Below are 23,578 nucleotides of genomic sequence, written 5' to 3'. Positions count from 1 at the left end.
ACTTCTACTCAATTTCCACTGGTTAGTAGACTACCTGGTAAGCCCTTTATGAGTTGATACATACGTCACTGAAGGTTGCGCACTGACGCTAGCTTACTCTGTTGCACAAGTGTTAGCTTCAGCGGGCTGTCTCCTTACCACAGCCAACACACCAAAAAATTGAACACAGGACACCCTCAACTCTCCTATGTTGTTTTTGTTTTGTTTTTTAAGTGTGACTTATGTGATGATGAGTCGGTTCTGTCAACCCAGATGCTAGCTTCTTCACACATCAAATAGGTGTTGCCTTTCGATTTCGGCTCTCTTTTCTTAGTTGGGCTCATGTACAGCCAAAATCACACATTGTTGTTCTGTCAGTCAATATTATTGTTCCTGCCTGCTTTAATTTATGGAAAGAATAAAAAATATTTTTTTACTGGCTGGAACGTTAGTTAGCATTCAATTATAATCTGTTACTTTAAATTCTCTGTAGCAGGGAGCCTTGTGCCACGATTGTATTGGGGGAAGAAAAAGTTATATTTCTAATTGTGTCCACATTTTCAATGGCCTTATCAGAAATGCCCATGAACAGCATGTTCAGACATGATGAGACCAGGTCAAGGGATCAAAGAGGCTGCTAGCTAGGACACAATGTGCGTGCAGCACAAAGCGCGGTGCACGCAGAACGGTCTGATAACACAGTGTGCACAAGAGCACAAAACTAATTAGAAGCTGGCGCATTACTATGGTATGCACAAATTGAAAAAAAAAAAAAAAAGTGATTAGTCTAGTAATTAAATAAGTACATGAGAAGATAGGCAAATTATGACAAGTTATGATGGCAAAAGGAATGCTAATAGAAAATTAAGAGAAAAATACTTTTCTATTTGAGTTCAATCACACATGTTGATCCATTCTTTCTGTTCTCTGGTTAATAAAAAAAATACATTAAAATAATTACGATGCACAACAAAATCTCCCCTTCGGAAATAATAAAAATCTGAAATCCAGGAACAAAACTGTTGCCAACATATGGCCTTTTGTTTACTTAACTGGAAATGTAAACATCAAACATTTATTTTAATGTTATTTGTATCGCAAAGGTGAGTGAGTGGCAGATATGTATCATGCAACCTGCTTTTGTCTTTTTTAATTGCACATTTTTAGTGGAAAATAGTTAACCACTAAATAATACCAACGTGACTCTTCGGAGTCAGTTTACTTCATCACGTCTGATGTAATGAAGTAGCAAAAGGCTAAAGAAAATAACAAAAAAAAAAAAAGTCAAAGACTGATGCTCAATGCCACCATTCACCCATCCATTTTCTATACCGTGAGGTCCACACTGAACTGGTCGCCAGCCAATTTACAAAAACATTTCTCAATTGTACAACCTCAGACACATTCAATTTTTAAGGTTTCACTGTTGTTGAACATACTTTATATACGATTTCTGAAAGACTAGTTTTGAGTAGACTAAATAAATCGAGAAGTGTCTGCTGGACAAGCTGCACGTGTTTTCCCAATCCTGGAATGCTTTAAAAAAATGCATTCCAACTTTCTGTCCAGCGGTTATCATATCAGTAGCTTTGCGCATCATTGTTATGGTATTGTGAGTGAAATCTAACATTCCATTCATACCATTTAAGTTAACAGAAATGAATCTGCATAGACTTGTTTGTTGGTCAGGAACGAAGCGAAGAGATAAGACGGGAAAAGAAAAGATTTGGACAGGGAGGGTGGCACATGGTCAGGCAGCAAGAGGAAAGAACGGGGAAAGTGGAGGAAAAAATGGCAAGAGCAACATCTTTTCACCACCTGGGAACCAGCCACGAGTCCCCGGGGATGTTGTCTTTACATAAGCCATGTACAGAGTTGCAGGAGAGAACTCTAGAGCAGTAGTGGCATATTGTGGGGTGGGGGGGCTGAGGGGTCCACTCAAATACGAGAGGGTACTATACTTGCAATGTTTGAATAAGAATACATTATTATGTGTACTTACATAAGCTCGACACATGAAACAAAGGGGAAAAGCAAGTACTTGTATTTTCTAAACATGAGGAATAAGCGGTTTGGAAAATGGATGGATGTATACTGTACAATAAACAGTAAAAGTGCAAAACAAAGGCCAAAACTGTTTAAAAAAAAATTGTTGACAATTGCATTTCTTTGTGGTTGTTGTTGCTTTTTTTAGGGGGAGTAGTGATACATGCCATAGCACAACGTAAAAATGTCCAATTAAGGGCTTTTGCACCGCATTACTGGAAACTTTTGGAAACGATTGCATGTTTGTACTGTGGGAACCGTTCCCAAAATAAAAGTCCTGGGATTTTTGTCGGGCCACCGTGACTACTCTCGAGAGACCCTTTTTTTCTTCGATGCAGTGAACAACATTTCTGGTTAGATGACAACTTGCGGCATTTATTTAAAGTGTAAAATTATATTATCTGCCTCTTTTATATGCCCCCTTTTTTTTTCCTTCCACATTGCAGTTGTGCAGTTTCTTCTGTGTGACATCAGACTGATTTATATAAATGTTCTGTGGTCCTCGAGCTGCTGCGTAAATGCAACACAGCGATGGGCCATAGGCACTTTTTGTTCCAGGAAACCATGTGCCAAGAACTCAAAGTCCCTGGTAACATTGATGCAAAAACATCTAAAACCAGTAGCGAGTGCGCAAACAGCTGTCAACCCTCTGAAATTTAAAGAAATGCTTGACTTCACTCATTGAGCCATTTTCAGCAGTAAAAAGTTTATATTTTTGTCCATAAGTTTTTTATGTACAACCAATACCTTTAAAACCTTCGTCAGCTTTCTACACTAATTCATCAAGATTAAGGCCACACATCAGTTGATCGTGTACTGATTATTAATGCATAATCAGGACTTATTTAGACTTACCTTTGTGATGAGAGTGCGGTACTCCTCCACCTGGTGGTCATTGTTGTGGCAACCGGACAAAAGTTGCCACACCTCCCCACGCAGCGCCTCTGGAACACCACTGCGCACTAGAGCCGGAAGCTGCTTGGGACGCACGGACAGATTCATATGCCTGGGAAAGGAGGTGGAAGAGCAGGTGTCAGTAATAAGGATGAGCCCACCAGATTTCCCTGATTTATTACAATGTTCAATTTGCCTTATACAACAACACATACTGTACTAAGCTGCTTCTATTGTTGAGAGCAGGTACACTGTCATGATATTAACTCATTCACTCCCAGCCATTTTCACAGAAGCATTCCCGTTCGCTCCCGGCTGTTTTACTGGATTTTGACTGATTTTGCAAGGCCCACATAATATTGTGTTCAATTGCTATAAAAGCATGGAACCTACCAAAAGAAAGATGAAAGTCTCTTCTTTCAGCAGGAAAAAAAGTATGTTTCTATCTGTTTCCGCAATTAGCATTCGTGTTCCCCCAAATATGGTAAATAAATAAGTTTTTGTTTGGTAGGAAATGCAAACGTTTGGGGAAGGCACAAATACATACAACAGAAGCCTTACCACTTGGATAACAAATCTCCCCAGGTCTCCAGGATCTTCTCGGCACACTCTTTGGAAACATCACCAGAACCACTGAGTAATGGCTCGTCATTGTCTAGACACAAGAACACGGACTTGTCACACAAACAATTTACATTAAAGACTCAACAGCTATTGACAGCTAGTTGCATCTAAAGTCCAATGGTGCTGAAATCTCCATTTAAAAAAAAAATAAATAAAAAAAATAAAAAAAGATGTCATGATACTTTCAGCAAATCTTGAGACTTGAAGTGAAATATTTAATGAATTCATTTGATTTAAAATTTTGATTATTATAGCTTACAGCTAACAAAAGCCTATCACATGTATTTTGAATGTAGAAATTATGTAGAAATGTCAGTGTTCAATTAATCTTTTGAATTACATTTGAGTGAAAACTACTGAAATACATCAACAGTTCCATCATAATCTAATTTATTGCAATAAACCTCTAATTAAAAAAAAACAGAATTTGCAACACAAAGTCAGATGTGCATTAAGTGGTACAAACATCCGATATTCCACTGTATTTAACTCATTCACTCCCAGACATTTTCATAGAAGCAATCCCGTTCGCTCACGGCTGTTTTACTGGATTTTGACTGATTTTGCGAGGCCCACAGAATATTGTGTTCTATTGCTATAAAAGCATGGAACCGATCAAAAGAAAGATTAAAGTCTCTTCTTTCATCAGGAAAAAAAGGATGTTTCTATCTGTTTCCGTTTTGCAGCAATTAGCATTAGAAGAGAGCTAAGTTTCATCAGTTTTTACCAATCTATTTAAAATTGTAAGTAATTGAGCTTTTTTTCTACCTGGCCCTGGTTGAGCTTCTTTACTCTGCTGCCACCTGTTTGTGTAATTACCATTTCTGCAACCGTTCTTTGATGTTGAGAGGCTGCATCAAAGCCTTCTGTATGCTCTCGCAAAAAAAACAAAAAACAAAAAAAAACGTGTAAATACGTCTTTGGGACACTTAGAACACACAAAAAAACGTATTTACACCTTCTGTATGCTCTAGCATAAAAAAAACGTGTAAATACGTCTTTGGGACACTTAGAACACAAAAAACGTATTTACACGTTATTGGGAGCTAATGAGTTAACAATGGATTTGTCTAACTTCTTAGAATTTGAGAAAATTGCCAAGAGCGGGACATTTTTCACCTAGAGGTTGCAAAAATGTGTTTTCTCTACTACAAAAGAACCATTATGACGTGTTGCATAATGCAGCACAAAGATGCTCCACAGTTTCCATCATGGTTGCCTGCGAGACGGAGAATGAATCACAACAACAAGGAAAACAGTTTATTTTCATGGCTGACGGCGGCAGTGCTTGGGCATCACACAGTTAACTATCTGAACTAGTGATGGGTTAAGGGTTGACTCGGGGGGCTAACCACATGCATGCACAGTCAGCCATTCCAGATTGGAATCTCAGCTCGACCCTTTGATGTGGAGTCCAAGTTTTATTCCTTCGTGAATCCGACTTTGACCCACGTTAAATTAAAAAAACAAAAACAAAAAAACATGTTCATTAAGATAAATAAAAACTAATTTGCTCGTAGGTGTAAATGGGAGTGTGAATGTTGTCTTCATGTGACCTATGATTGATACATGTGACCAATGTACATTCTAAGCTGCACGAGTAATTGTGCACTGCTCTTACTCTCTGTACTTCAGTTCCATTTTTACAAAAGGTGAGTTATGAAATGTAGCCCACTTTGCTCTGCTTCTTAAATCTGATACAATTAATAACGATATATTCACAATAATAATAATAATTAATTATAATTCCTTCTTTTTTCCCCAAAAAAAATGTATACTTTTGGTCAGTCCACATGTGTGGTGTGTCATTTTTATGAACTATTTTGTCTGTTTCTATTAAGTTAGTAGCAGAATTACTTCCGTAACGTTCACATTCAGACACAGCATCAGGAGCAACTGTGGGTTCAGTAACTTGCTCAAGGATACTTCAACGTGGTCTCAATGGTATGGGATTGAACCCACAACCTCAGGGTTGGGAGACGGCCACTCTACCACTGAGCCACGCCGCCCCCGACTACTTCAAATTTTGAAGACTTGACAATTCCAACCTCCCCCTTACAGTGTCACAAACATGCTGAGAAACGGACAAAAAACTAATTACCTTCCTCTTCGTCATCCTCAGGTGGAGAAGGGACCAGAGAACCAGGTCCACCAGGAAGGATACCAGGACTGGCTGTGGTCTTCCGTTTCTCTCTCTCTGTCTCACTTTCCAAACTCACCACCTCGTAAAGCGTATCTGAGGAGGGACTCTTCCGCTCCTTGCGTTCCATCTGGGAAAAATGCAGTGAGGCATTTTCACTTTGTACTAGTATGAATTCAAGCTTGACCTTCATATAAAACCGCAAGCGTACAAACCTGTCGCAATTTCAGGTAGAAGGTTTCGGTGTGGCTGCGCTTGCTGAAGGGCCAGAAAAGACGATCGTTTGGGGAGCACACTCGCACCCTCGTCTCCAGGAGGAATCGCACCGGCTCTTCTACTTCTGTAATGACGAGGTCCACCGCTGTCGTCATGTACATAAATTTATCTAGAAAAAGGAAGAACAGCCCGTTTTATCATTCATAATCAATAAGCCAACACTCGTGAATAGGCAACAGTGACTGGAGATGTTTGAGGGAGGACTGGCTGACTCCAAAATAAACGTCATTCAGTAATCCAGCCAAAAGAGCCCTAGCTGTAGTAATCTTTTTATCATTGAAAAACTTTTCATCTATTGCACATTTCAGGGGAAGAGTCTGTGCAAATGGGCTGAGGAATGTTAACCAGAAATGCAATTAATCGTTCAGCTCTAATTTGGTCTCAAGAGCAAATAGTTCCAAACAATTCAACCTGAGCTTAATTATGTTTGGAAATTGTATCTTATCTGTAGAATGGAAACAGTACAGCTCTTGTCTTGTGCAAAATCACACTGAATGTAATGCTCGAGGCTTGTTTAATAACTGATTTTTTTTATTTTTTTATTTTTTACACACACAACTCATGACATTTTTTTAATTTTTTTTATTTAAGATCTTTGCAAATGTAGTAAAACCTAAGACATCACACAAATAAATACTGATAGGGCGGACTTATTGGATGCATGGCAAAATGAATGAATGAATGTACAATATGTGGGAGATTTTGCATTTTTCCTATAATTTAGGTCAAGTTCTTACAAAGTCCTTTGAAGATTCGTGCAACCATAAAGCAATTTAACATGGACTGCATGTAAAACAGGTGACAAAAGGAACTCATAACTTTTTTTTTTTATAATAATAACAACAATAATAATGATAATAATAATAATAATAATAATAATACAGTAGCTTGTGTTGGCTACCTTTGGGCGTTTCCTCGTTCACAGCCTGGAACTGGGGCGTGCTGGGGTTCCAACTTCCTGTGATGATGTAAGACTTCCCGTCTGAGCTTTTTCCCATTGACTCCTAACGTGGCACAAGTTGGGAGGAAATCAGTTAGCATGCCCAAGATTTTTCTATTTTTATTTTACAACTCCTTCAATTCCCAGAACCTGCCCACACATAAACACCTTCACTTACAACTAAATGCAGAAATATTCAAACACTTGACAAATGATGTTGGGCTTAAAAAAAATGCCTTTTAAAGTTTACTTATTTATTTTTTTTAAGCAAGAAGTTCTGTCCGTAATTATATTTTAGTTAATAAAAACAGTGTTTATTTACAGTGTAATGTGCATAATCCTATATTTTGCAGCGAATACCAACGTGGGGAGTTATTATTAATATATAATACATTTTAATCTATATAAAAAAAATCACTTAAAGTCAATATTACAACGTAATATCCATTATAGTAACTTAGTAAAGTTAGTAAAGCTCCCGATACTAAAATCTCACAATATTGTAAAAAAAACAAAAAAAATAAAAAATATATGATTGAGTTTGTATCAAGATACATACGTAAGTCCACCCAAATAACCCACCAGGTCTAGAAGGTGCATGTCACTGTTCTTGACGTTCTTGCCAGGGCTAAGCAGAAGACCAAAACACCTGTAAAAGAGGCACACATATAAATATATATACATATTACAGGTGGAGTCTGCAGTTATTCAAAAACAACAACAAAACTTTTTTTGTCACGTTAAAACGATTCGCGGGGAACAGGGACAAGGGCTGGTCTACGAATTGCGAAAATCCTCGCATATTTGACGTCCGCTGAAATGCTTGAATGCATTTGTTGTTTGATGGGTACATACATACATAACATACCACAAGGAAGAAATTTGGAAAATGACGTCCCATTATTATTACCCTCTGAAAACTATGCAAGAGAACATAAACTTGAAAACATGGCCAACACTTGAGAGTGTTTATTAGTGAGTGTTGGGATGCTTTAGCTTAAAATGACGTTTCAGACAGCTAGATCTAACAGAAACAGATGCTGCCATCTCTGTCATGATAACAAAATCTTCATGTCATCCAATACATCACTCAAGATTGGCGTTATAAGGTTTGCTTTGTATTAAACCCCCCCCCCCCCCCCCCCCCCCCCGTGTGTGTGTGTTTCCTTTTACCGCTCAATAGCCAGTTCTTTGTTGGATGTCTGCTGGACGTAGATGACAATTTTTTTGTCCATTCCGGCACGCAGTTTGAAGCTCTGTTTGTCCTTGTCTTTTGCTACAGCACTGTGGAAAATAAATAAATAAAAGACGATAAAAATCTAAATTACTCACTGCACAATAACAGCCAGTGTGACTAGCCAATTCATGCAAGAATATCTTACTGTTTTTTTTTTTATAACATATTTTAATGAATGATAATTGCAAACAAATTTAGTTCATAACTATTTATAAAACAAAAAATATGGTTGCGTTTTGTTCTTTCTAATCTTACTAAACGAATTCACTCAGCTGAATATCTAGCATGTGTGCACTGCGTGTCAATATCGTTCACTTGCAATTCAAATCTGCCGGCTAAAGATAATTCATTTTTAATATCTATAAAGATGATTTAAAGTAGCAGACATAAGAGCTTCTGTTTCCTCTTAATCGGAGCATCAAGGATGACTTCAATGGTGGTACTTAATGGTATTTACCAAAACTACGTGACTTAGGGCATGAAAACACTGTAATAGACTCATTAACAAGAACCACTTGTCTACTGAATACATTTGGGTTGACTCCCTGGAATTGTTAATTCATCACATCTTGGAACAATTAACATTTTGGTTTTCTTTTAAGTGTTTTTGTCTTTTTTCCTTTTTTCAGGGGATTGGTTACATGGTTGTGGATATAGTGGCGATTGTTTACAAACACACATTTTGTGTTGCCAAACTAGGGACTTTGTTGCTATATTCAGCAAGGTTTTCCATGCCTCAAGTGGCTATTTTACCAAAAGGCGACTTTAGTTCTCGTTAAACAGACGACATGAGCAGAAATATGTTCACGTGGTTTTCCGTACAACAAGAAAAAGGAGGCTGGTGGAATACAATGGCGTGGAGTCACTCACACCAAAAATGGCCAAGACAGTGTGCCCATTGAAAAAGCAGCACTTTATCCAATGTGTTTGCAAGTTGTTTGTGAGAGGACCAAAACTGCCAAAATTCAAAATAAATAAATGACTAAATAAATAAATAAATAAATGACTAAAAGTGAAAATAAAAATGAATATAAAAAAATATATAATTCCAAAATTATATCTAAAAAAATATAAATGGGAATAAATCTGTTTTTATTTTAACTTTTTGTCATTTATTGATTTATTTCGACATTGATTTAGACATTTATTTAATTTGAATTTTGACAGTTTTGGGCCGTACAGCCAAGTGGAAATGTTATTCAAATGAGTACGGCCCAAAACTGCCAAAATTCAAAATAAATAAATAAATAAATAATAAATGACGAAATCAATGACTAAATAAATAAATTGCCAAATAAATAAATAAATGACTAAATAAATAGATATATTGTGAGTAAATAAATAGATAAATGACTAAATAAATAAATGACTAAATAATTAAATAAATGTTGAAATAAATAAATAAATAAATACATGTTGAAATAAATAAAGAAATGTCGAAATAAATAAATGACAAAAAGTGAAAATAAAAACGGATTTATTTCCATTTATTAGGGGTGTTAAAAAAAAATCGATTCGGCGATATATCGCGATACTACATCACGCGATTCTCGAATCGATTCAATTAAAAAAAATCGATTTTTTTTTTTTTTTTTTTTTTTTTTTTTTTTTTTTTTTTTTTTTTTTTTTTAGGATTCACACCTTGAGCATGGAAGAATGTTATATGAACGGCACATTAAGCCTTAATATTTTTATTTTAATGCTGTTCAAACATGAAACAGATTACAACCTCTATAAGACTGAAATTTCAGATAAATAAATAATACATTTTCATATAAATCTTACACTCTACAAGCTTACTGATTAGTATTTTCTAAATATGAATGAAAAAAAATCGCAACAATCGACTTATAAATTCGTATCGGGATTAATCGGTATCGAATCGTGACCATTCGTATCGGGATTAATCGGTATCGAATCGAATCGTGACCTGTGAATCGTGATACGAATCGAATCGTCAGGTACTAGGCAATTCACACCCCTACCATTTATATATATTTTTTTTTACATATAATTTTGGGATTATATTTTTTTAAATTCATTTTTATTTTCACTTTTAGACATTTATTTATTTAGTCATTTATTTATTTCAAATTCTGGCAGTTTTGGTCCTCCATACATGCTTATGTTGTTGTTGTTTTTTTTTGTTGTTTTTTTTAAACACTTAGGGTCATGGGGACAAATGAAACCCTTCAAATCAAGGACCAAGACGTGGCTAATATTTTTATCCATTGAGTGTACATTATCATTCAGAATCTGATTACTAGAACAACACTACATCAACTCTTCTACCTGAAAGTGCCTTTGCCGTCATCCTCTTTGATTTCCAGGCTGACAGTGAAGGTAAACAAGTCACTGTCTGGAGTGAGCGGGGCATGCTGCTGAGATGCCAACGCTGCCTTCTTAGCCGACCGCCGAAATGCCGTGGCAAAGCTGTACAGAATCCTGCTCACCTGTAGAGAGGACAAGGAAGCACACACCGTTGCAATGTGATTAGAAAATAGCTGTGAGGATGTTCTGAAACAACGAGCCAGCAGCTGAGTTGCGATTCATTTTTGTTGTCACGTCACAATGTATTAATCCCCAACTCCACTGTAAACTGGATCAATAACATTAATTAGCACATTAAACCAGAGCTCACCGAGTCATTTGCAACATTTACCACCTCTATCGAATTATCCTAACGTTGGCAAAAACCACGAATGTAAATGGCATTTTTTCTTTTTATTAGAAAACAGAGGATGACAACGATGTCACAGCTTAAAGGTGGTCCCAATTTGTTAGAAATCATATAAACTTTTCTTATTTAAACTTTTATGTTGTTAAAAAAAAAAAAAAAAAAAAAACAACATGTTTTTGTGTGTTAAAAAAAAAATCTAAGCCCACAGGAGCGAGATTCTAGCTCACCGAAGTCCCATTTTAGACAGCAGGACTTCAAGGTTGATGACCGACCAATATTCAAAGGCAACTGTTGTTAATATTAAACATTGCCATTTCCTAAAGGCAGAGTTTAAAGTCCCCTTTCAAATATCTACAAATGATTTTTGTTCTTTGGATGAGGGATATCAAAGACTTTTGCAGGCGGTTATATACTGATAAACAAACTTGTTTTACAGGAGCCTGTAGGCCAAAGCTAAGTAGCATCCTAACAGAAAAGTGCTGTGCAAAAAATAATAACTACTGATAAACATATTTTAAAAGGCAACACAGTCCTTTGATACAGCACTGGGCCCTTGTGACTGGGTGGTGACCAGTTCAGGGTGTACCCTGCCTCTCGCCCTAAGACAGATGGGATAGGTTCCAGCACACCCGTGATCTTAGTGAGGAAAAGCGGTTTGGGAAATGAATGAATGAATGAATTAATCCTATTTGTTTAAACAAATTTGCAAAATGGTATCCATTTTTTTTAAGTCCATGAATGTCATTTTTGGGAAAGTACTTGAAACTGTGTAACGTAAAGGTCGACGAGATTTTTGCAAAGCAGATTAGATTTCATTTAAAATAAATGAATATAGCATGAAGGAAGAACGAATGTGTTGATAGGCAAAAATAGGATGGACACATTGTTTTTAACTCATTTGCTCCCAATAACGTGTAAATACGTTTTTTTTATGTTTCATGTGTCCCAAAGACGTATTTATACGTCTTTTTGTTTTTTTTAAATGCTAGAGCATACAGAAGGCTTTGATACAGCCTCTCAACTGCAAAGAACGGTTGCTGAAATGGTAGTTATTACACAAACGGCCAGCAGGTGGCAGCAGAGCAAAGGAGATCAACCAGGGCCATGTTGAAAAAAAAAGCTCAATTACTTACAATTTTAAATAGATTTGTGAAAACTGATGAAACTTAGCTCTCTTCTAATGCTAATTGCTGCAAAACGGAAACAGAATCATACTTTTATTCCTGATGAAAGAAGAGACTTTAGTCTTTCTTTTGATAGGATCCATGCTTTTATAGCAATAGAACACAATATTCTGTGGGCCTTGCAAAATCAGTCAAAATCCAGTAAAACAGCCGAGAGCGAACGGGATTGCTTCTGTGAAAATGGCTGGGAGTGAATGAGTTAAGGGCATACTTGCAGGGATACTGTTGTTCTGGAAAGTTTACATACACTTGGGTCTTACTTTGAGCTGAAGCCCATTAAACACTACGTGTTCAAACAAGCTCCAGTGCTGAAAAAAAAAAGTAATCTGACAAAATAAGCAGAAATGTGGTAAAGCATGCACACAGTATTATTTTCTAGTATGGGATTTTATAGCGTTTGAGCACACAAGACACGTATTCCCCCTTACAGTAAAACCTATGGACAATTTGGAGGCTTCAATGACCCTAACATACGTGTTTTAGGAATGAAACAAAGAGAAAACCCACACGTGCGAAGAGAGAAGATAAAAACCATACTCGGGAAGCCCTGAGCTGAAATTTGAACACCGAATCCTTATTTTACCTCATACACACTAAAATAGCAAGTTGACATTTTAAGTCTCATGCGCGTTTTAGCGTGACAAAAATCACAGTTTCAATTTGGACTGGGGGCTCTGAAGACTTAACCGTGACCCCCCCCCACTTCTGTTGAATGATATAAACAGTGACACATCCTCTCCCTAACATCTCTCGTTCTAGGGGCTTTTCTTGGTATTTTGTGTGTAGGTTATATGAGTACGTACTGCAATACAGCCCGGAGTGCATGACATAACGCCTTCGCACTGGGGAAGCTCCTAACACTGACGTGGCCCCTGTGGGACATGCTACAAGGGTAGAAGGGGATCAGCAATCCAAGACCAAGTCGACAGAACGGTGCCAGCAACACGGAATGTGTTCACATGCATAGACTGCAATGTGAGGGGAACGCAAACTTTCAGTCTTGACTACGAGGTATTTGCAAAGCTTTATTATTGTGCATTAGGTACATACTGTAATTTGGTCAAAGAGCGGTCAGGGGTGATTATTTAATTAGCTACAGATCGGTGAGGCCTAATAACTAACTAATAACAGCTACTGTTACAATTTACATGATGTGAAACTGGATAAAAAAAAATAAAAAGTACTGCAACATAGCAAGACGTGAAGCTCCCCAGATCAAAATATTGTTGAGCAATTGCATTAGAGTCAAGTCCTGGAACATGAATAATGGTCCATTATTTTTCAGCTCGTCCTGTAAACATGCTCTGTTTCACTGGAAACAAATCATCTGTCATGATCACAAGTCTCCTCATGTGCCCCAACAGCCGTTCTGCTAATCAGAAGACTCTGTGAAGTGTAATTTGTGGACTTTTGTGAAAAGGCTTGGGCAACAAAATAAATAACAACACAACTAGTTTCTTCAGTTACTTAGAATTTTGGGCTATCCTTTATTTGGCTAATGGGGACACAGTCTACTCGAGCGATGACCAATACTTGATACTAGGGGTGTTAAAAAAAAATCGATTCGGCGATATATCGCGATACTACATTGCGCGATTCTCGAATCGATTCAATAATCGGAAAAATCGATTTTTATTTATTTATTTATTTTATTTTATTTTAGGATTCACACCTTAAGCATGGAAGAATGTGATATGAACGGAACATTAAGCCTTAATATTTTATTTCAATGCTGTTCAAACATGAAACAAATTACAACCTCTATAAGACTGAAATTTCAGATAAATAAATAATACATTTTCATATAAATCTTACACTCTACAAGCTTACTGATTAGTATTTTCTAAATTTGAATGAAAAAAAATCGCAACAATCGACTTATAAATTCGTATCGGGATTAATCGGTATCGAATCGAATCGTGACCTGTGAATCGTGATACGAATCGAATCGTCAGGTACTAGGCAATTCACACCCCTACTTGATACGGTAGTATATTAACTCATTTGCTCCCAATAACGTGTAAATACGTTTTTTAATGTTTTAAGTGTCCCAAAGACGTATTTATACGTTGTTGTTTTTTGTATGCTAGAGCATACAGAAGGCCTCTCAACTGCAAAGAACGGTTGCAGAAATGGTAGTTATTACACAAACGGCCAGCAGGTGGTAGCAGAGCAAAGGAGATCAACCAGGGCCATCTAGAAAAAAAGCTAAATTACTTAATTACCAATTTTAAATAGATTTGTGAAAACTGACGAAACTTAGCTCTCTTCTAATGCTAATTGCTGCAAAACGGAAACAGATAGAAACATACTTTTTTTTCCTGATGAAAGAAGAGACTTTAATCTTTCTTTGGATAGGTTCCATACTTTTATAGTAATTGAACACAATATTCTGTGGGCCTTGCAAAATCAGTCAAAATTCAGTAAAACAGCCGGGAGCGAACGGGATTGCTTCTGTGAAAATGGCTGGGAGTGAATGAGTTAATCAAAGTGAAAAAATAAATGAGAAAAAAAATGACTTACCGCCTCTTGTATTTGGCAGCGGAACACGTGGATCCTGAAGATCTCGGCGTTGTAGTGGCTCTCGGTGAACGCAAAGCAGTCACTCTCCGGCGTGCCGTCATGGCCGCGCACGCAGAACAGAATCTTATAGATAGGGTAGTTGGCGATCTCTGTACTGTTGTTGGGGTCCAAAAGCCTGTGAAATTCAACGTGAAGAATTCCATGTGAGGTGGGTAACACAGTGAAATGGATAAATCAAGTAAAAAAAAAAGTGCAGTTTTGCATCAGTTCAGTAAGACTGATAAAGGACTTTTTAGTTATTCATTGTTCTAAGTTGTGAAGCAACCAAAATAAAATAATAGCATATGTCGCGGGCCACTGAAAAATGGACGGCGGGCCGCAAATGGCCCCCGGGCCGTAGTTTGGACACCACTGACTGAGTGGCAACATGGGTAAAATTCCTCCAATTACCTGACAGTGCCTTCGGATACGCTTGGCACTGACAACGTGACGTCCAAGGGGAGTTGACACTGCCCCCTGAGGATGCCCATCATCCGGAGGGCTTCCACCTCACTGCGGGGGGCGTTGACCGAGGCACACCCGAGATACGTCAGCTGGCTGAAGACTATGCTGTCCTCATCTGGGATGGGACTACCCGGACTGCCATCCGATGACGATTCATCTCCTGAGCAGGAGAAAAAAATAATTTCTATGAGCTCTACTTTGATGTTTTAATTGTAGACCTATACTAATCTCTTATTAACTCTTTTACTGCCACACGTTATTATATAACAATAAAATGACAAACCCTTTGATCATTTCCGTCATCCTTGAAAATGTTGTATTTCATCAGATTTCATCTGATTTCGTCATGTTTCATTGTAATTTCATACACCTGCAGCCCATTGATAAGAGATACAATGCTGACATCTGCTGGCCAAAGTTAGTGAGTGTGTTTGATTCCACAACCCACTGACCAGGCAGCGGTGCACTTAGACGTTACACTGCCTATTGATAAAAATAAATAAAAATAAATACATAAATAAATAAATACAAATAAAAAAACATGTTGTTGACGTCATTTAACGTTTATGGCAGCATACATTGTGATTTTACTAATCATTATCAAACGTTTTTGGCACTCAAAGAGTTAAAGGGATACTTTACTTATTTAGCCATTTTTGGCAGTCAAACATGAATATTTTACCCATAATAAATTTGATATTGTCATTTTTCATGTAGAATTAGTACCTTTAAAAACACATTTTGCAACTTGCTGTCGACTGAAAATGACATCACAAGGGCTCAGGTAACCAATCACAGCCCAGCTTGTGAATGTCACATGACCAAACCTAGAAAACAGGTGAGCTGTGATTGGTTACCTGAGCCCTTGTGATGTCATTTTCAGTCGACAGCAAGTTGCAAAATGGGTTTTTAAAGGTACTAATTGTGTATGTGAAAAATAATGAAAGTATCAAATTAATTACAGACAAAATATTAACTTGTGATTGCTATAATGGGCTAAATAAGTGAAGTATCCCTTTAAGTGACTTGCCCGTGCAGTTCGTGGTACATTTCAACATTTCAAATGACCACTCACCTCGATAGGACCGCTCATTCAGCTCGCTCTCCTGAGCTGTCTGAACAGGAAGTACCATGTCCACCTTGGGTGACGGCGCACCGAGGGGGTCAGTGCCTGGTGCTGCTACGGGCGATGCTGTGGTGGGCGAGGGGCCGCCGTCCCCGGAGCCCGCCAGGGGCCCCGGCCTGGCGTCGGACAACGACGGCTCCATGAGGACATCCTCTAGCTCCCTTTGGAGTTGCTGCTCACTTCCATTTCCCACAATCTGACACACAGACACATTGTGGACACTGAACATGAATTGACACATTTATAGGGCCACACCGATTTTACTAAACTTGCAAACACACTGAAAAAATAAAAAAATCACTTAAGTAATGCCTGCAAAACAATATTGTTCTGCGACATGTGATTGACCGCACCATGGTAGTGATCAGGGATCAACCTAAGTGCATCAAAATGTTCTCATTATGCAACTTTGCCCTGGCCCTGGTTATCAACATATTACTGGAAGACATAACGAGAAGCCTATTACTTACAGCCAGCATTCTCTTTATTCCGTTTCTTACAATTTTAGTGATTAGTAGGTCAGTGATTGTGTAAGTTGTGCAAAATGTGGAGTTATGCCAACACTAACTTCATGTGAAACAATCAAAAGAACCTAAATTGTCATCTTAAGGCTGTAGAAAGAATCAAACTGAAGAGGGCACTGTTGCACTAAACAAATTATTCCTGGTTGCAAAAGAGATTCATTTTCTGGAGTTCTCGTTGTGGTACTTGGATTTTATGCAATTGGCATATGATAAAATTGCTGTTTGACTGTTCTGAACTGGTACACAATTAAATTATTTAGCTCTATCATAGTATATGAACAATTACAGTTTATTTACAACCATCACTGTCATCTATGTTGTCCAGATAAATAAATGATCTGCTTCATTCTTGGTGGTGATTTGATCACTGTATATCAAATGTGCACACAATGATAAAAGAATAATAAAGAAATGGTTTCCACTGAGTAAATTTGACTCTATTTGGAGTGGGACCAAGTAGACTCAGTTTTAGAGTAATATTTACACTTGGAAGAGAGTACAATAAAGAATTGAAAAAAATAAAAGTCACTCAAGGATTGAAGAACAAACTCACAACCTTCAGCTTGGGAAACAGCTGGTCTACTTTTTGAGCTACACAACTCTGTGTGTTAGTATATCACTCATGTCAGCTGGAATCTTAATAATTGACCAAAAACATGCCGTTTATGGTCCCCTCTTGGAGATAAGAACACAGTAGGATGGGCATAGCTCAGGTGGATGTGTGGCAGTCTCCCACGTTTAACGTTGTGAGTTCCTTCCTCAACATTTGAGTGACTTTTTTTTTTTCCAATTCTTTATTTTACTCTCTTCCAAGTGTAAATGCTAGCTTACTCTAAAATTGAGTCTATTGCGTGCCACTCTAAATAGACTCAAATTTACATCATTTACTGTGTACTAATAGAGGAATGAAGTACATTGAGATTCAAAAGTAAAACTAATCAATATGTGCACATACAGTTACAGTATCGATATGTTACGTGTCGTAATGTTGTGATGAATCACACAATTACTGCTATGTTGTGCCCAACATTGGCTCTTGGTATTAACACGATTGTATAAGATTCCAGCAAATGTGCTGGGGGATGTGGGATGAATGCCAAGCTAATAAACATTAAAACAACATACATGCCCGTGTACGTGCCTAACAATGTATTTTATATTTGAAGTGTTTTTGATACAAATATTCACTGTAATTGTGACTTTAACTGTACATCAGCTTAGGTTCATGACAGACTACATCAAGTTGCGACTTCCAAACGTAAAACACAATTCTGTCAATTACTGAAGACCCCGGTAGTTTAACTCTTTTACTGCCACACATTATTAAAAAAACAACCCCCAATGCCAGCGGATTTCGAGCATTTTGACTAATTTTTCAAAGCAAACAGAATGTGTTCTTTTGCGACATTAGGAAAAAAAGTATGTTTATACCTTATTCCGTTCTTTAGTAATCACTATTTGAAAATAAGTAATTTGAGTGACATTGAGCGAAAATTGAAAAGAAACGATACATTTTCTCCACAACAGTGACTTTGATACTATTTTTGTTTAGTGACGCTCCGTCAAATTAGGTTTAATGTTACAAAGGCTTTGATCATTGTCAGCCTTGAAAACGTTCTATTTCATCAGATTGCGTCATGTTTCATTGTAATTCGCAGCTCTAGTTAGGGCCCGAGCAGCTACCACTGCCAGCTGCTGGCCATAGTTAGTGGGTGTTTTTGATTTCACAACTCATTGAGCCATCTGCGCTGCACTTGGACGTTGCACTGACCACTGATATATTCCACAAAAAAAAAAAAAAAAAGTAGTTGATGTCACTTAACGTTTATGGCGGCATACATCGTGATTTTATTAAACGTTATTAAACGTTTTTGGCAGTCAAATAGTTAAGGGACGACATGGACATTGGATGGAAAGGCAGTCCTTAAAAACCTGTTAATATTCATGCAATATTATCCTTATGTCTAATTCTTTCACCATAGTAGCTAAAGCAATGCAATGACCAACTAGGCGTGTCGCTCAACAGCCAGCAAATAAACAAGAAAGCACAAATCACGGACAGTCACCACAGGATCACATTACAGCAAGAGACAGAAAGAGAGAGTAGCAATCAAGCGATATGAAGAGAATGAAGAGGAGGAGGAGGAGGAAATTCAAAGAGAACAAAGAGACTGACCTTAAGGCTGACCCCTTCCTCTGAAATCACCTGCATAACAAACAACAAGTTTAGAGACTGACTAATCTGACGGGATGGGAAAAATCAAGAGATTGTGATGTCGGGATGAACAAGTGAATGAGGTGATTTCTACCTGGGGTTTCTCTTCGTCGCTTAACTTGCTACTAACTTTAGAATGCAAACAACCAAAATCAGGCTTGCCCAGCCCATATAGGCATAAACGGAAGATATGAGACTTAATATACTGTATAACTTCAAGTACAACCACGTGAGCATCGCATTTAAAGTAAAATGTTAAGCGGGGACCATCGATACGATTTGAGCATTTTCCCCTCTCATCCTGTCAAAGTCAAGAAAGAATCGGTTCTCTTACGTCTCTGAAAGATTACCCGAGGTACAGATGGTCTGGGTTGTGTTATAATTTTCCTCCCCGAAATAAGTGGCTGTGCATCACAGTTTACCAAGCAAAATTTGCGTTTTGTGCCTCATCAAAACACATTGAACAGCGAAACTGACAATTTACTAATTTGCTCCCAATAACGTGTATATACGTTTTTTTTACGTTTTAAGAGTCCCAAAGACGTATTTATACATTTTTTTTTTTGTTTTTTTATGCTAGAGCATACAGAAGGCTTTGATGCAGCCTCTCAACCGCAAAGAACGGTTGCAGAAACGGTAGTTATTACACAAAAGGCCAGCAGGTGGCAGCAGAGCAAAGTAGATCAACCAGGGCCATGCTGAAAAAAAAGCTCAATTACAATTTAAAATAGATTTGTGAAAACTGATGAAACTTCGCTATATTCTAATTGCTGCAAAACGGAAACAGATAGAAACACTTTTTTTTCCTATTGTAAGGAGAGACTTTAATCTTTCTTTTGATAGGTTCCATGCTTTTATAGCAATAGAACACATTATTCTGTGGGCCTTGCAAAATCGGTCAAAATACAGTAAAAGAGCCGGGAGCAAACGGAATTTCTTCCGTGAAAATGGCTGCCAGTGAATGAGTTAACCGACGAGGCGTAGGCAGACCGGCCCAGTCACAAGCTTGGTGCTGCTTATGCTACACCGGCTAGTTAGCATCAAGCTTCGGCTGGCTACTGGCGCGGCGACTAACGTTGCAGAGTCGCGGCTAACGTGTGTGGGAAGCGGACTAGTGGTGGACCGATCGATCTAAATAATATTCCAAGTCAGTATAAAAAACAGATCGATACTAGCACGATGAGATCAATACAGTGGTTTGTTTTGCGATTGTATGCACTGCTACGGTTCCTTCAGACGGCAGCCGGTTTGCCGGAATCGCCACTCCTCTTTGAGATTGCTACCCCATCGTCCTCCATTTTTTTTTTCTTGCTGGTCTTTTGCCATTTTATTGGTTCAATGACGAATCATGACAATAGCATAAGACTTTAGATAAATATTCCAATGTTGTTAAGGTGAGCTAGAAACTGTGCCCCTAATAATGTTGTCCCTCCTATGTAGCTAAACAAGGTAACCGAAATACTATATTGCCAGTCAACTATAATACAACACAATTCTACCACCACATGAATCAATACATAGTTACATTAATACTGTGATAGTGTCAAAAAGAATGCTGATTACTGCCCTTTATTGAGCTCTCACTTGCTCTCACTGGATTGAGTGATTGAGCTCATGCTCTGGTGGCGCCATCTTCTGGTGTCTTGCCATAAACACTTGTGCAGCAATTGAGAAGTGGTCACGAGCAGGAAATGTGGTTAAGTAACGCAAGTAATGAAAGTCACAAATGCCTTCGCTGAGTACGGAAAGAAAGGGAAAGGAGATGAGGTGGTAATGTGAAACCCCTACGGGACAGGACACAGACCAGATGCTGCCTGCCTGCCTGCTGCAGTTCCTCCCTCACAAAGTCATCCCTGTCTTTGTGACATGGCACACCCTTGTCACAAAAAAACAAACAAAACAAAAAAAAACACCCATACAATGAGTTCAAAGCATTAGCAGCTGCACTCGCATACAGACAGCAATAGTTGCTATTGTACCTAAAGATAATGTCATGTAAACAACACATAGATTCACAAGATGAATACAGCAATTTTTAACACTTCCTCTCCAAGTCTTTTTAGGACTGTCAATCAGGCATGCCTGCAGTCTCAAGGCATTTAACGGAAACAGGAGAGCCACACAGTAGGCAGCAAATATCCAAGGTCAAGCAATCAATCACCTTTTGGACCAAATCTGAGCAGCCATCCTTCCAATCACAGTCAGCAAAAGTGCCATTATTTGGACCAGGTAAAGTTGGTGTAGACTTAGACTTTATTTATCCCTTTGTTGTGTTCAAGTTTACTGCATCGCTTCATGATGGATTGATTCCATCAAATCCAGAGCATTCTCAACAATAACTGGATTGACTAATCGCTAAATATGCGCTACCGACACTCGTGCAAAAAAAAATAAAAAATTGGACTTTGTGAACGAAATGACTCCATTAAGATAAAAGTACCAACGTGTCTGTGGCCCAAAATTTTCAAAAGCATGTAAGTGGTTTCTCATTCGAGACAGGAAATATAAATAAGAAAAGAAAAGAAAAGAAGTGAAGCATCAAATGGTTAGCTTGATTAGTGGGTAAAACGTCAATGCAAAAAAGCGAGGGTGAGGAAATGGAAAAAAGGATATACAGTATATATACAGACTCAAAATTGGCCCATCTCAAAAAAACGAGGTCACTCGGACTCGGGTCCAAAAAGGTGCGATCGGGACATCCCAAATAAGTCATATTATCATGACTGTAATACATTTTCCTCAAAATATGTAATAAATTGTAACATAGTTTACTCAGATTTCTCTAACGTTAAAATGAGCCCCATTTTGCGAGCAGGCTCCAAAGCTAGGGTGTTGTGACGAGGTGAGCTACTCCTTACGGAAGCAGTGTCCAGAGTGTGGAGACAAATGAAAGCAATTGAACAATAATTGGCGGGCACTCCCAAGAACGACCTATTTGTATAAAAGGAATAAAAAAAAAAGTACATTTCCTTTAATATGTCCCCTTTAAATTAAACAAAAATAAAAGTCACCCGTCTCTCGTTCCCTGGTGCATCCACACCTGACAGTCCCCATCCTTACCTTCAATCCCGTCTTTTCGTCATCACTACCATTATTAGTTGACGAGGGCGTGTCGTCCCCCAGCCGGGACACGAGGACAAAGTCCTCACTGTTCAGAGTGGACACCGAGTCGGACGACACGCTAATCTTCCCCACCAAGCCCTTGTCATCCATGGCAGTCACGCTTACGGTCGGCCACTCTGCTCATGAATGGAAGACGCGAAGAGGAGGAGGAAGAAGAAGCGGTGGGAGATGATGTGCAAAATCACCTGGGAAAAAAAAAAGTGATATAATAATAATAATAATTTTTTTTTAAAAAGCAGGCGCTAAGCATGAGGTGATGAAATCACTGAGCAGCATCAGGAATGAAACCTTTTTCCTCGCAAGTTTTTAACTTTATTCTACTTTGTCGTATTCTAGGGGTGTCAGAATTAGTGTGTTAATTTTGAGTTAATTCAATTTAACGCCACTTTTTTTTTTTTTTTTTTAAACGTGCCATTAACTCTTTGACCGCCAAAAACGTTTAATAACGATTAGTAAAATCACGACGAATGCCGCCAGAAACGTTAAATGACGTCAACTAAGTTTTTTATTTTCTCAGTGCAACGTCTAAGTGCAGCGCTGCCTGGTCAATGGGTTGTGGAATCAACTATGGCCAGCAGATGCAAGCATTGTATCTCTTTTTTTGATCATGCATCTTGTGCATGTTAGTTTTGACCAATCCCGGATCTTTGTTCTCGTTGTAGGGGGGGCAGTAATTTAATAATGCAAAAATTTGTGGAGACTGGGGTCAAGTTGCATTTTGCAATTTTAGAAATGTGCACAAGCTCACAAGGCACTTCATGTTCAAATTTAGAGAGTTCTTAAGATGAAAACAAAAAATGCAAATGCAATTATGCCATCTCGTGGCAGAAAAATGACCTCAGCACAAATCAATATTCCACTTGTTTTTTTTTTACACCTTTGCAAAAGTTTATGAATTATTATGAAATTACTGTGTCAATGACGAAAAGATGTAGCCATATTTCTATTTAACGTTTTTTTTTCCACTTTTATGTTGAGTATGAAAACAATTTGTTGTACATTCAGAACAGATTGCGATTAATCGTGAGTTAACTATTGAAGTCATATGATTTAATACAATTAAAAATTTTAAATCACCTGACCCCCCTAATTTGTCGGTTGTCTCGAAGTTTAAAAGCAAATAGTGCTAGTTAAATTTGATGGCCGTGAAAGTGGCATTCGCACCCACATTGCAAACAGTCGCCCCCTCAGTGGGACACTGGTTTATAGATGTTTCACTTCAGAGCCATCATTATACAGCTAATAAAAAATGTTTTTTAATGAAATTAATGAAATCTGCTGTTCCGATGTCTACATAAGGTGCCAAAACACTAGTACAGAGATCAGTAGCAAGTCAAAAAAGCTCTCTTGCTTGGTGAAAGTGCCTGAAACGTGCACCTTTTTGTTAAATGCGGCATGTGCAGCTCAAGCGGCTGCTCGTGGCCGCCAGCTGAGCTCTGCGTGCGCCTCACAAGGGAGAGGGAGAAGCGGACTGAGCGCAATCAGGCTTGAAACACGGTCCCCTTGTCCACTCTCCACTGTGAAATTACACACAGATAGGAAAGGATAATAGTGACCAAAAAT

General features: G+C 38.1%; 1 protein-coding gene across 4 annotated transcripts in view; it reads right to left on the bottom strand.

The window, feature by feature from the left end:
• The window catches only part of rabgap1 (RAB GTPase activating protein 1), a 61,069-nt gene that overhangs the window by 35,160 nt on the left and 2,331 nt on the right, over positions 1-23,578 (bottom strand). Inside the window, exons 2-14 of one of the 4 annotated variants that reach the window (XM_077497337.1) lie at positions 21,953-22,200; positions 18,854-18,883; positions 16,103-16,349; positions 14,974-15,187; positions 14,524-14,698; positions 10,429-10,589; positions 8,073-8,183; positions 7,482-7,548; positions 6,861-6,963; positions 5,899-6,068; positions 5,645-5,813; positions 3,481-3,574; positions 2,881-3,031 (exon numbers count right to left, since the gene is read on the bottom strand). In XM_077497337.1, coding sequence (XP_077353463.1) covers positions 2,881-3,031; positions 3,481-3,574; positions 5,645-5,813; positions 5,899-6,068; positions 6,861-6,963; positions 7,482-7,548; positions 8,073-8,183; positions 10,429-10,589; positions 14,524-14,698; positions 14,974-15,187; positions 16,103-16,349; positions 18,854-18,883; positions 21,953-22,105 — 1,845 coding nt within the window. In that variant the 5' untranslated portion in view covers positions 22,106-22,200. Of the gene's footprint in view, positions 1-2,880; positions 3,032-3,480; positions 3,575-5,644; positions 5,814-5,898; positions 6,069-6,860; positions 6,964-7,481; positions 7,549-8,072; positions 8,184-10,428; positions 10,590-14,523; positions 14,699-14,973; positions 15,188-16,102; positions 16,350-18,853; positions 18,884-18,986; positions 19,006-20,476; positions 20,705-21,952; positions 22,201-23,578 lie in introns of those variants that run through there. The other 3 variants (XM_077497340.1, XM_077497339.1, XM_077497338.1) reach the window with 3 other exon arrangements.

Source organism: Festucalex cinctus, chromosome 15 (assembly GCF_051991245.1).
Source record: "Festucalex cinctus isolate MCC-2025b chromosome 15, RoL_Fcin_1.0, whole genome shotgun sequence".
Taxonomy (NCBI): Eukaryota; Metazoa; Chordata; class Actinopteri; order Syngnathiformes; family Syngnathidae; genus Festucalex; species Festucalex cinctus.
The sequence above is the reverse complement of the archived record's forward strand: the minus strand, read 5'-3'. Positions and strand labels throughout refer to the sequence as shown.